The following is a 14,712-nucleotide window of genomic DNA, read 5'->3' on the forward strand; positions in this document are numbered from 1 at the left end:
AAGTTGAAAAGCGGTGACGTTAAACATACAGCGCACCTTCCTAACAAACAAACATGTTCCCAAAGCGCGCACAGCGTTTTATTTGGAGATTTAAATACTTGGGCCCAGTTTTGCTGCGGTGGCGAAAAACACGGAGGAAGGAAGGAAACCGAGTCTTGAGCGCGAGACAATAAAAAGCCAAGGAAAGCGCAGGAAAAAGCAGGGGGGGGCGGGGGGTGGGGGGGGTTGGAGAGCGGCGGCAGCAGTGCCAGGCACACTAACCCATATTTAAAGAAATGGAAGCTTTTACAGCGCCCACAACTAAACCAACACTGCGGGGATGATGGATTACAGGGAGAGGGCAAAATGCTGTAATTTGGCACCAGCAGACAAAGACGGGATTTGGAGCATTTATTGGGTTTTAGTTTAGATTGAAAATACGCTCACACGCCACTTGTGGAAGATGCACTTTGGATCCAAGCGTTTACTGTCCTAGTACTATCACCGCTGTACTGTGGTTACTACTATCCTCACCACAACGTAACTATTCAGGACTCAGGATTGTAGAAGCACCAACCACCAACTTAGTACAGGTAATGACGTCAAGAATCCCTCCTTTTTTTTTTCTTTCCTAAACTTGAATACTGTATGTCATAAATGTGCAGGACAAACACACCACGCGATACTAAAAGCCCGTTAACCGCACGGTGATGTCAGCGCTGGCTCGTAATCAACAACCTGGTCCCGAAGGAGCCGGCGGTCAGCAGAGGTCCATCTCAGACGGGGCCGCCCCGCTCCAGGACAGCTACGGCCTGTCAGGGCACACCATGAATAATGCACACACCGAGTCAAGACCTCATAGGAAAATGGATTCCTGACCAATATTGACCCGTCTACTTGGAGGAGGGGGGGGAATAACAACTAGCACTCAACTTGCTAAGCTCTCTCTGGAGTGAGTGAGATAATTACACTGTAGAGTAAAAGTGAGGGGAGATGGGGGGAGGGAGCCGGGACCCTCCCGTCTGTAACGCTGTCCCATAACAGACAGCTCACGTGCAGAACAGGGCAGGGCAGCACATGTTGGCTGGGCTTGTCTTTGGGGATCCTCAGCTTGCATCAACAATAGATTTAGGTGAAAAGCTCTGAAATGTTTCTCAATCCAGCATAAATATAAACCAACATCAAACCGAATCATTATACGATTAACTGCTGGCTCGGAGGCTGACGATTGGCCAAAAGAAGATGTTCAAAGTTTGTGGCTTGGCTTCCATATTATTTACATAGTATCAGTATAAAAACTCCTCTTTCTCTGAATCATCTCTCTCGTTTAAACTTGTCTGCGATGCTTTTTACCGTTGCCTCCTCTTATCATTTCTGTTTGTGAACTTAAAGAATCTGCCCAAACTTGCCCATTTGTTTGTTTGGTCATATCGGAAACAGCTTATCAACAGCAGATTGATTACTGTATTCTGTCCAAGTCGATTTCATCATGTGTAACTTTTTAAAGATATGTTTAACATGGCAAAACTTCATCAACTAACATCAACAGTTGCTTGTTAAGAAGTACATCAAACGTTTTGAGATGGACAGCACCGTTTTTATGTACTCGTAGCCCCATATAATTCGATTACAGCAGCTTTGGTGGAGATACTACACCGCATTACTATACAGGACTGCCCTTACGGTCTCTTCTCTTGACTCCAGCCAGATCACATGAGCTTTGACACTATAGGCTACCCTTCCCCCACCACCACTAAGAGCAGCAAGAGCCAAATCAGCAGCGGCGAAATTACAGGAACGGATCAAAAACAACAACAACACGCTTAAAAGAGAAGCGCTGTTGTTCTGTAGGAAGACGAAGCTCGGGAGAATGGGACAAATGGAAACAGAAAGTTGCTGTCAAAGCGTGGATCTCTCGGGGCGGGTGGATGTGCTACAACAGCTGAGGACAGGGCTTTCCCTTTCACCCAGCCCCCCATCCCAGAAGAGTACAGTAATACTCGCTCCACACACGTGTCCGTATACACCGAGCACAAAGACCTCACTATATGTATCAGACAGGGCCTCTCGTACTCCAAGCCAAAGCGTAGTAGTGGTAATAAGGAATGTACACACGGCTAATGCTCGGAGCGCCGAATGCTTTGCTATTCGAGTGCACCTGTCGATTGAACGTTAATTCATGTACGGACTATTAAGCGAGCTAGCACAAATGTTCAGTAGCGCTCAGTAAACCACTTAGTCCCGGACAGTCTAATATTTGAGACATGTTTTTGGTCAATTTATTGCAAGCCTACAGTTTTTACTTCCAACTCAACACTTCTTTAACTTCACATGGATCAAGCACTTGTTCTCCAAGAGCTTACAGTCCATATAATCAAAACCCTGGCAGTGTTTTCAGCCTTGACGTGTCTGAGGCCCTTGTCTGAGTCCTCACAGGTGTCCGAGGTCATTGGATATCGGTTACCGTCTTCACCTACAGAGCGATTGTCGGGACAATACGCCTCATCAGACACGACAGGGGGACTCAGAGCCAGCCTGCCTCAAAAAAATAAAAAAAATAAAAACTCTAGACATACAAGGAAGACCAATAGTGTGTGTTCAACCTAGAGAGAAGAGGGCCGTGTCTGGGAAGAGCAATAGCCAAAGTGCCTTCGGGGCTTCACAGTGATTTCATGCCCCCATAAGCATAGGAGCGCACACACAGACACACGCAGTGGGCATTTTCTCTGCCCGGATACCCACAAGGAAGGGGGAAAACGTAGCACGTGTAGTTCTAAAAATGTGTCGGGAAGTAGGCTAATTTGAATTGAAAACATGATGGCTTCGCTTTGCACAGGTTTCATTAATTTACGGAAATCCTGAACATTCAAAGTCGATGAGGGATTTTTGAGGGAATGATGTGTAAACCCGGCAATTAGGCTCAGTCTCAGATATCTGCTCGCCAACAACAAGCAACGAGAGGAGAAAATGAACTGATATTGTATGCCCAGCTGGTTTGGTACTTGACCTGCCAACCTCTTTCTCATATCTTCAATGTTAGCGTCTATGTTTTGGGCCTCTATATGAAATGCTTCACTGTTTTGTTGAATTTCAAGTGTGCTGGACATTTGGTGAGACATGGCGTCCAATGCTTTCAGCCCACTACTCCGGCTTGCCTTTACAGTGGCAGTAGTCGTATAGATGGGAGGGGGTGAAAGCAACACGTTTTCTACTGTGCTTTGGGTCACTAGGCCAGGAGTCGACTCGCGACCTCTCTCTTCAACAGTTTAATCGCAACAAACAAACCGGGGGAGTCTGAATGTGCCACTTTTGTAGTTTGAAAGGATTTGTTTGTAAATCCTCGGGGAGGTCTTGCAATGTGATAAAACAAACTTGTCACAAATGATCTGCGTAAAGGTCGGGTCCGTTTGTGCGCTGTCAGCAAACATGAAGCCACAGTTGCGGACCTACCTTTGGAGCTACGCTATGTACACGGCCTTCTTCTCCCATCTCTCCCTTATAGCACCCAGGTGAGCAAACACAATGGTTTACCTCACACTCATAAAGATAACAGAGAACGATAAGTTACACAGTGATCTTGTAATCTAGGTTTTGGCATGGCCTAGTTGTTATTTTTTCTTATTCCAGGATTATCAGGGGGGGGTCAGAGAGAGCACGAAATGTAACAAAACCAAGACACATTTTCCATTTTGCCTGTGTGTCTGTACAAATTAATAACAGCTGATTTAAAATTGTTCACCGTTAGCAAACCGCAAAGGCTGCAGTTGTTTAGCCGATCTAATCTCTGCAAACAAGAAATCTGCCCGTCTCCCTGGGGTTACATTCTGATTCAAACTTTAAGCTCACTTTAAGCCTGCGGAGTTTAGACCTCAGCATTCTTCACTCAAATGCTAATGCTTCTGAAATGTGCTGAACTGAACTGATTGGAAAATACTGAAAAGTGGCAAATCCCAAGACTCGTCACAGGTAAATACAGTAGTTTTCTAAAGTGGTGCAGCCCGGATAGTGTGACACATGAGAAACAAACTGTCTGACAATTGGACAGAGCTCAGCTGCTGTCACAGTCTCTCCTGCATCAGCTCTCGGGGCTAAAGCTCAACAATGGCTGGCCTTCATCCCGAACTGACCCACCCTCGCTCACTCTCTCTCTCTCTCGCTCTCGCTCTCGGGCCTGTCCCCGGGTTGTGACTTCATGAACAGAGTGGGATTAGCGCTTTTAAGAGGCTGCTGCCGCACGCTGGATCCAGGAGGCCCCCGCACTGGCAACAATGGGGGCCCTAATCGCACACTGACATGAAGACGTGATTTCAGAGGCAGCGTCTTTTTACGTGCAGGAGCTTTTATCCGATGCAGCTCAAGAGAAGTGAAAAAGCTCATTCCCTTGTTTAAACGAGGCGTGGAGTATGGTGGAACGGCGCTGCGAGCACCAACACTAGCCTATCGTAGAGACAGACACGGTTTGCATGTGTGACTTTGACGTTTAGGATTTCACACAGACAAGAGGATCCACTGTGTCGAGAGGGTGAACAGGTGGCTGCTGCTCCACGGCACTCTCAGTCTTTTGCCTATCAAATCTGAGAGTGCTGCCTCTGTGGTTGGAGAGCTTCGAGCCGTGACTGTGATCCCGGGACAATGCGTATGTAAAAGCCGGATCATCGTTGCCGGGCATCATATAGAGTTTCTATCCAAATGAAGAGCCTTACATAAAATAATGTCCCTCATCCTATGCCTTACGATAGTTCTTAAACTGCACCTCACACACACAGAGCTTATTGTAGTCAATTAAATGTTAATCAGTAACAGAAGCCCGCGCCCGTGCCTCGCAGACTGTGAAGCCAGAGAGCTGGAGTGGTGTAATCGAAAGAGACAGGCTCGGATGAAAACAAATTAAAGTTTAAACGCTCAAGAGTCACATCGGCGCAGGCAAATTCTGAGGGCTGAGATCAGTCACGGCTGCGTGGATGCCTGTTGACACAAGTGACGGGACACTCTGCTCTCTGGCTGCTGGTCGGATAGGTGTGGGTCGTGACTCGTGTGCGTGTATATGCATGAGCGTGGCTGGATAGGGTTTGATTACAGAAGGAGGAGGTGGTGCTGAAGAGGCCCACTTTGGCAATATGGTTATCAGATGGCCGGGGGGAGATGTCAGCGGGACAGACATAGTGCTTAGACTATAGAGAGGGGCTATATGGGGACAACATGTAACTTTCAGGACACTAGAGTAACTAAAGGCCATAGTTACATGGTGTACAAATAGTCCCGAGTGCAAATAGGCCTAATGATAATTTAACACAAAGAATAACTACGAATTTAGTTTCATTCTAATACTTTATAGATACTTCTAAATGTTTGGAGATTGTGTTCAACAATCTGTTCTGCATCTGTTGCACAAAGATGAAAGAGAAAATACATCTTTAACTTTAGCGGTTTTACCAAGACACTGGTCAAATCTGACACAACAAGCTTCAGCAGAAATCCTTTAGGAAGCCACTACCAAAAAGGTAGACGACTCACTAGTTGGAGACCCCTGAAAAAAAATGAGGTTGTGAAAGCATCAGTATGGAGCCGTGTAAATAAAACTTTAAATAAGCACTTCAGCTGCCCAGTCAGACTTCCTGTTCTGAACAAGCCACTTCCTGTTTGATGTAAACAGAGATTTATTCTGGCCTCCTTCAAGTTTAAAAAGCACAGAGGTCCTGTTGCATGTCCCATTAGTAATGCAAAAATGTGCTATTTGTAACATTGTTGCCCTACGGTCATGTTAAAACGCAGCAAAACATTTCTGGACTATTTCTATACTTGAAAAAAAGGCTCCCGCACACTGTCTCACTCTTTTGCGTGGCTTTTATTACAGTGACGTTTCGGTCGCTCTGACCTTCAACAAACTAAACTCAGACTATTTCTATGCAGATACTGTAATTATTTCACATTTTCATTGTTCGTTTTTTCTCTCCAGCCTTGTATGCTAACTGCTACACACTGCTTTGGTTATCTGTCTGAAACATTGCCCTCACCAGTGAAAAGAGTGTTTAATCTGACGTAGTACAAACTGCTGAGCAACAGTTTAGCGGTGTGTATGCTTTGATAGCGAGATCTCAAATGTGGCAGACCAAATGACCCTGATCCAACAGTAACAGAAAATGTGCTGTAGTTTGTACTTACTCTGAACTAAGTGAAGGTAAATGTTGCCACAAAAGGCTCCAGCCCTAAACCTGGATAAAATGGGAAAGCCAGCAACAAAATATACATGACTTTTGAGTCAAGACACAAATATATATATTCAAGTTTGGTACACGTTTGGTAATCACGCAGTGTGTATTTGGCTACGCTCCCTCTTTGACACAAAAATCACCATGTGACAATTGGCTTTTATGGTTCAGAGCAGGCAGCGCAGTGAACCAAAACAACATAAATCCTCAAACCAATAGTGGGAAGTGTCTCAAACCCAGTAAATTGTGGCTGCATTTTCTGGAAGTTCTACTCGACAAAAACCACATCAAGGTTTTTAACTCTATCCAGTCTTTTTACAATGTCCAGCTGACTTCAAAACATGGCCGCCTCGTCTACAGTGTCTCCGGAATCGCTGCAGAGTCACACTGACGGCCACAAAAATGAGTTGAAGGAGTGTAACAAGAGACTGGGATCCATTCATCAAGGCCCACAACTGGATTCTTCAATTCAGTTTGAGAGAAACGGCAACAAGCTTTGGGGTTGAATGGCTTGTTTTGGTCGCACCACAGTGTTTTGCATCTAGACAAATGAGGCAGCTGGCAGGGAAATAATAAGCGATGGGGTTAGAGAAAGCAAATAGACTAAAAGAATGGAAACTGTGTGAGCTTTGAGCTTTTTTATGTCCATGAGTACCCACATAGCTCATTGGCTAAACTCTTTTTTTTTTTTTTTCTTGGAAAGTCTACGGGAATTTGAGTGAGCAGGACCGTTGAGCTCAGTTTTAGTTGGGGGTTGGTGGTATTGTAGTAAACAATAAAAGATAGTAGTAGTAGCAGTAATGGCTAAAGCAGAACGAGGAATGGCACACAAAGTAGTGCTGGCAGTACTGTGGTTGTTTCTTGGTCAAGACCATTTTTGGAATAGTGGCAGCCGCAGTAGTCGAAAAAAAAAAAAAAGGTGTAAAAGTCGGACTATGAAAGAAGGAAGAGTTTGTGAAAGAGCCTTCAGCCAGGCCCAGGACTCGCTTTTAAAATGCAATAAACTGATCTGGATTCATCCCCAGCACACTGAAACGGAGCATTGAATAATTGAAACTGTGAGCAGAGCGGATCATGCAGAGTGTGGTATGAACTGGATGGGGGGGGAGACAGAAATGATGTGAAAAACCTAAGTGCAAAAAAAAAAGCTTTTGCCTTTTGGCTGTCACTGGCAATTAGGGGGCGAAACACAAGTACACGCTGTACACATCACACTTTTTTTTTTTCTCCCACAGACTCTGCTAATTACGAGAAAGAAGGAGATGAGGTTCACTTTCACAGCAAGGAAGACAGTGGGAGGGAGGATTAAAACACCAAAAGACCAGAAGAGCAGGGCTTCTGACTGTACGACACTTCAGGCTGGGCCAGGACAGTCAATTATCATGCTTATAAACTAGTAAATTATTGAAATTATTAAAGAAGTAATGGAAAGGTGATGAGCACAGATTGAAATGGGAGCCAGACTAGAGCCCTGGGGTACTCCTCTTAATAATGAAATATGTCATTTCTTGATAAAATGAAGGTGATGGAACTCAACTAATACATGTGTTCAGGCATGTTTACAACAAAACACAATATGGAACATAATTTAATCAAACCAATCCAACTGGGACTGAACCAGGACTGAACCAGGACAAAACCAGGACTACAAGCTGAATTTGACTTGTCCGGGCCACACCACTCACAGTTGGAGCGGTGCCCGGTGCCGGTGCGTTCCCATAACCTACAGCCCCCTGGTCTAACACACTCAGAGAGACCTCCATTGGGATTCACAGCCAGAGGGCAGTTGTAATACACCAATTTGGAGCAAAGCTGGTTAATTTAGCCCCTCAGCGGCAGCCCCCCCACCCCCACCTCACTCCTCCCACTACTGTCTTCACTCCCTAAACCCCCCCAAATCCCCCTACTTTTATTGCCTTTTTTTGGCCCTTGTGTGCTCTATACTTGGCACAGATCCAGCACTGACTGAAAGACCCGCTGATTTCTTTTTCAGCAAGTTTTTCTCTACAGTTTTTGTATTGGGCTCTGCAGTCATCTCATGCAAATTTCATATCAAGTGCTTAGTGCAGTTTGGAATACAAATGTGAAATTAATTAGTAAACACCCAGGTCCAAAAAATCTTTTTCTTCTTTATGCTTTATGGCGGGTGGCACTCGGCATTACGGAGCATTACAGCCATAAACTCTGCTACAGTGTGGACATCCATCTTTAAACTATAACAAAATAATCCTGTTTTTCAACAAATACACAAAAAGTTAACTAAACTAAAAAAAAAAAAAAGGCCTAAATGTGAACCACCAAAAAGACTAAAGTTTTCTTGTCTTTCCATGTCTTTTGTCCACTCAGATCGGGACAATAAATAATTTCGAAGAATACACTCAGTCATTAAAATGATAATGACGGTTCCCAAGCGCACTTACGAGGGGCAGTTTTCAATACGCCTACACAGAAAGTCCAATGTGGGATTGTGAAGAGGGAGGAGTAATGACCTCCATGCATGTGGATATGAAGGTGGTACAAATGGCCATCCATTGTGGAGCGATATGAGCAAACAGCCCGTGAAAACCAGACAATATTGAGTCTGTATGCAGAGGCCGGTCTCTGTGAGGAGGCTCTCAATCATCCAGGGTATTGTGTAATAAAAAATGGAAGGGTGTTGTGAAGGATTTACAGAGTCTTAGTTGGTGCAAAATGTCCCAAAGTGCAACTTAAACACAATAAAACACACAATTTAAAGATCTTTAACCTTGTTGTCAAACCAGCACTTTATTTCTAACTTCCCTCTAAATCTAAACAAAATATAGTATAAGTATAGTTATGCGGTACTGCCCCGATTATGAACTTACACCTATAAATGTCAAAGAAGAGACAAATTTAGATGACTGATTAGTTTCAAAACATTATAATAAATGACTTTCAGATGACAGTAAATTTAAACCTGCCACAGTAACTCACACCCTCCCTCACCGCACCGACGGTGTTAAGCCCAGACATGACCGGGCAAACCAACGCCTGTCCTTTTCGCACATGTCTGTCAAGTAAGTTTAAAACAACACTCAAACTAACTACTTGTTATCGTATGTGCGGGGGAACTGTATGTACAAGTAGTATAAGGAACATGCTGGCTGGGGCTGTCGCTTTCCAAACCCTAAATGTACTACGCCAGGCAAGTGCAGCTCAGGCTATTTAAACCAGACCTCGCCGTGTGTGACATAACTAGGTCTTGGCCTGCAATGGGGCAGCTGCTATGAAAAGAAAGCCGGACTAAAGCAGGGTTAAGTAACACCACTGTACAAAGTTCACTTGCTGCAGGGAATATACACTCACACATACTACTGCACTGGCTAATACAGGCAGGTGCGTATAATCTTTTACTTATGTAAAGAGGAGTTTAACATATATACATATACCGAAGTAAGTTGTCCTTATTTGATGGGCTCTTTGATGTCAGGAACTTGCTATACTGAAGCATTTGCTATAGCACACCAGCGACCAGCCTTTCTCTCTTGGACAGAATTTGATGGAAATCGTCACACTATTATTATCGGCCGCAGCAATAAAAGGCTCTGACATTTGAGCTGGCAGGTGGATTGGACTTGGTGACAGAGTCTTTCATGGAAATTATTATGACCAAATTCATGGGTTAAGGGAAAAAATGAAGTGTTAAATACATTATAAATAGACCGTTATAGGTGGTGCTGTTTCCCTTATGGGTGATTTCTGGATGGCACACTCATTTTTGTGTGTGTTTTTTTTAAAGGGAAATAACTTTATATAACCATGTAAGTAATGCAATACAAACTTGAAGAGAGGGAAAAAATATGTGTAAAGTTTGTTTGACAGATACATTTTTATCACAAAACAATGCTGACGTCTGTGGTAGCAGCAAGTTAGGTGTGGCAAACTGTACTGTATTGATACAGACAATATATGGTAAGAATGCACATATTACCTCATTGTTGTCAAATTATAGCTCTATCAATGGACTCTCCTGGTCAAAGACAGAGCACTGTGATCATTTTATATGTGGCTGTTCAAAACCTACTTTGAATGAGTGCTTTTATGGTTATCTGAGAAAGATATGCAGCTGACTGACGCAAGTGGCAACCAGGGAGAGAAAACCCAGGGGGATTATTAGGATTTGCTCAGTAAATCTCCTCCACAAAGGTGCCCTGGCTGTATGAAACCACAGCAGTTCACGGCTCACTCGGTGTAGACGCGAAACTTTAGAGATGTCGAGAGATCAAGCACTCACAACATCAGAGAGAAGGGCTACTTTGTTGTGCTTTTTGGGGACTTCTGCTGATCATAGTGAAACACTTCAGTATAACTGGATTTCACAGTCCGAGCAGTGACACTGATTACTTTTATAAAACTCTCTTATGCGGTTCATATCAGAAACCATAACACAACTAAACCAGGAGGCGTGTAGTCGGTCTAAGCTTTACTGACAGACGGACGGCATGTAATATTAAACCCGCGGCAGCTTGGTCCTCATGCCCCACATTCCTGGAGTAACAGCCCTTCCCGGGGACGCTGAACCTGGCCTTGACTCGAGGGTCCGGGGGCCTACAAACTCCCATCTCCTCCGCTTGTTGTCACTGAAGCGTATCCCATTGCACAACTTGAGAAGCCTTGACAATATATGGCCCATAGGCTCCATATGTCTTTTTGGTGACAGGAGAGTCCACTTCAAAACCTTGCTTTAGCTTTTACTGTTGAAATAAACTCATGAGGACTGAGGGGTTATGTAATTCCCTTATGGCTGGATCTTGCCAGTTGCCTACCTGACCCAGAAGGCTGTCAGAGAGCTGCCAACGTTTACAGAACAAATGACAAGCAGGGCAATCCTACTTTGGTTACGGTAATAGATAGATAATATGGCCTTTACTATACAATAAGTGCTAAACTTTAGACTTTGATTATTCAAAGACAAACGATCAATAGCTTGAAAGAGCAAATATTTACTCCCAGTGGGAATAAATCATTCTGTTTACATCCGAATCTGCTGTAAATGGATTAACTGCTTTTTAGTAAACTCTTATGTAATAACAGCTATCTTATCTTAGAGGAGGGTTGCATCAGTCAAAAATAGGCTACTGTGTTTCCAGACAAACCGGTTACAACAGTGTTTGCTCTATTTCTTACCATGTGACTCAGAAGGATACTGCCTCATAACTTATCAGGTAAAACTCAAAGGAACAAAGACCTGCTGCATCTGATGGCACCAACACTGATCTATAAGCATGTGCCATAAGGATGTGTCCATGTAATAAGAGCGAGGTGATGATGCTTACAAACTGGGTATTATGATAAACTGATTTAGACTCTGGATGTAAGTGAAGCACATGGTTTTGTTTTTGTTTTGATGGAGGAAGGAGGGGGCTGATGGTGACTGCATAGCAGAGTGAGCACTGAGCATGTGCGGTGTATTGACAGAGGGACCACTCACCTTCCATCCTGCGGAGCTGTTGCTGTCGCCTTTGTCTTTGAAGTAAGGGATAGATCTGACCATCCAGTCGTAAATCTGGGACAGTGTCAATCTCTTGTCCGGCGTGCTCTCTATGGCTTTGGTGATGAGGTCAGCGTAGGAGAGGTTACCCCAGGCGTTTCTGCGCGACGAAGCTTTTCTCGGGGTTGCTAAAGAGCTGGGGGTCAAGGCGCCAGATGTGGCCGAGGGGGAGTGTGAGCTGAGCGGGGAACCTCCGCTGTCATGCCCAGGGGAGGAGAGCGCACCATCGGCTGCGGGGCTGCTGCTGCTTTGGTCCTCCGTAGGAGCACCAGAGTCGATAGCTGTCGGGGTAGTGCTGTCCTCCTCATCGTCCTCTTCTTCGGGGATGATGTCGTTGTTCTCTGGTTTCACTGCGCTCGAGTCGGGTCTGGGTAGCGGCCAGGTGCAGGACCGTGGCCGCTTCTGCGGCTCAAAATCCGGATCAATGGCAACGTTCAAGTCTTGGACAGGGTCGTGCAGCGCCGCTTCAGCCATTGCAATGACACTCAGACCCTCCACTTAATAAAACAAAGTTAGACCAGAAGAAACAAGGAGCTGTCAAAGTCGCGTCCCATGAATGCGCGCTCCTGGTTCTTTGTTGCTATTTCACTGCGACCACAGTCCCAACTTACTCTCGCCTGTTGAAGACACAAAACAAATCCATCAGCAATGACATGCCGTCTTACCGACTAAATCCGACACAGATTAACGAGTACACCTCGCCAATTAAAACAGGGCCTCTACAAATCAAAATAATAGGGACATTTATTTGGGAATGGCAAAGGCTGCACAAATCAATACCTTGCACAGTCGCCTCTTACTCAAATCTTCGATCAGTCGATCAGTGTCTCCTGCGTCCTCCTGTTGACATCCTTTCTTCTGTCCACTCACAGCTATAGCACAAAAGGGCGGACAAATGAGCGCAAAAGCGTGTCTATGCGTTACAGGACTGCCACCTCACAGACTGGGTTTACTACTGACTGTACATAGCTCGATTTGCTCTGCTCCATACGCGCACTTACACACTCTCTGACACACGCATGCGAGCCAGGCCAGGCCCAGCCCCCTGCATAGTGCTGGGATCGCCTTTTAAAGAGACACGACGTGAGATTATGTGTGAGGATCCTGGACAGGCAGGCTCGGGACACGTCCTGACATGTTGATAACGATACAACATGCACGGAGAAGGGGAGTGCGTGATTATTTAATACAAATAGAAAATATAAGCAGATTTTCTCAAAGAACTGCATGAAGTCCACAAGAGACAGTTTTTGACACAGTTTTGATGGTACTTTACAAAGTGGCCCATGCGCTTTTGCGTTCATTTTCAGGAGACCACGTGAGAATAACATAAAAATCATAACACAATACCATTTTTATAACTGTACTCAAACAAAAAGACTTTCTAGTATTCAACAGAAATACGTTTTATAATAAATGAAAAAATGGACCTGCTCCTCACGGTTCTACCGCCTCCTCGTTCTCGTCGCCTGTGTGCGTCTTGTGCGCGGTGACGTCATCCGGTGACTAACCGCAGATGCCCTCCACCACCACCATCCTACCTTCTCCTTCTGGACTGGATGACAGCATCTCCTCTCCTTTGTCTGTTCCAGTGTCCACAGGACTCTCCAAGTGCACGGGTACGCGCGCGTGCTCGAAGGTTGAGGAATAGCAATAGACAGTTTAATAGCTTCATTTTACAGCCTATGGGAATAGCAACAGCTTCTTTCTGCTTTGACACATATTGTGCATGGTGTTGTGCATTGGCAGTATAGGGTATGTAGGCTGCAATATCATTATAATAAGATTATTCTGATTCAATAGCAACATGCAGAATTCAAATTCATGTTAACGCTCATATTCAATACAATTTGGATGTGAGGGTCTGTGACTTAAACAGATACAAAACCCAATATGCCACTCATAGTACATAAAGAGAGTTGGATTAATACTGAGTTGAGTATCATGGCACAAACCGCAGAAAGTGATTCTCCTGACAAGGCTTCCTAAGGATAATTTCTCATTAAAATAGCGTTGCTTGCTTGGCTTGCCAGTGTATTATGTATTCCCAACCACAACAGGTCATCTGCACACAATCCAAGGTACTTTTGTTTTTATTTGATTCCAAAAGGAGCTATGCCAGATTTCCTCTAGTTTTATTTGTTTCATTTACGTTAAAGAACTAGTAATACAGGGAAACGTCAGTTGGCACAAAGCTACACCGTCATTGAAATACACTTAAGCATTTCGCAGTCTTTATTTTTTAGAGCATTCAAGATTATAGCCTGCACAACTCCCCGATCGACCGTGATGAGATGAAATTGCTTTTGAGTGCCTCAGGTCTGAAATAACGGCGAAGAGGGAGGCTTTCTTAGGCTTGTGGACCTTGGGAATTAAACACAGCTGAGAACGGACATCCATTCATTTACAATGGATAACCTAATACAAAACAGAACATACCAAAATGCAAATCATAATTGAAACTCGTTGACAGATAATGATGGAAGGTTACACTTGCATAAGCACTTTTATTGTTCAATTACGTTTGCATAATTTGTAACCATCTCTCTCTACACATGCATAAAGTGGATCTGTATTGATTCACGACTGAATCCATAGCCAATACGTACATTTTTATACGTCTTACTGATCTCGAAGAACTAGATGAAAACATTACATCATGGCTCAGACTGTTGCTCCTGTTTTGGACTGTAGTGTTCACAGCTTTCAGTGGTGCACTAGAATGACCTCATCTTCAGATCGATGCAGAGACCAGCTTGTGGCAATATACGGCCCTCTGCTGCCACCTATAGACTACATTGAGGATCGTAACATTGCCGTCATAATATTTAACAGCTCATTTCACAGTAGGAGTATTGCACTAGTGACTTATAATATAACATGAGCACAAGTATTCTAAGAAGAGCCTCTATACAAGATAAAGCCATAGTCTGTAAGTCAAAATGTATTACTAATTTAATAGACCGCATACATTCGACCTTCTGGGCAGTGTTAATTTTGACAACATATTTT

At 44.2% G+C, this 14,712-nt stretch overlaps 1 protein-coding gene across 1 annotated transcript in view; it reads right to left on the reverse strand.

The window, feature by feature from the left end:
* The window catches only part of foxo3b (forkhead box O3b), a 32,944-nt gene extending 20,225 nt beyond the window's left edge, over positions 1-12,719 (reverse strand). Inside the window, exons 1-2 of the mRNA XM_079571718.1 lie at positions 12,481-12,719; positions 11,641-12,317 (exon numbers count right to left, since the gene is read on the reverse strand). Coding sequence (XP_079427844.1) covers positions 11,641-12,174 — 534 coding nt within the window. The 5' untranslated portion in view covers positions 12,175-12,317; positions 12,481-12,719. The remainder of the gene's footprint in view (positions 1-11,640; positions 12,318-12,480) is intronic.
* Between the last annotated feature and the right edge of the window lie 1,993 nt (positions 12,720-14,712).

The sequence above is a fragment of the Gobius niger genome (genome assembly GCF_951799975.1).
Source record: "Gobius niger genome assembly, chromosome: 15".
Classification (NCBI taxonomy): domain Eukaryota; kingdom Metazoa; phylum Chordata; class Actinopteri; order Gobiiformes; family Gobiidae; genus Gobius; species Gobius niger.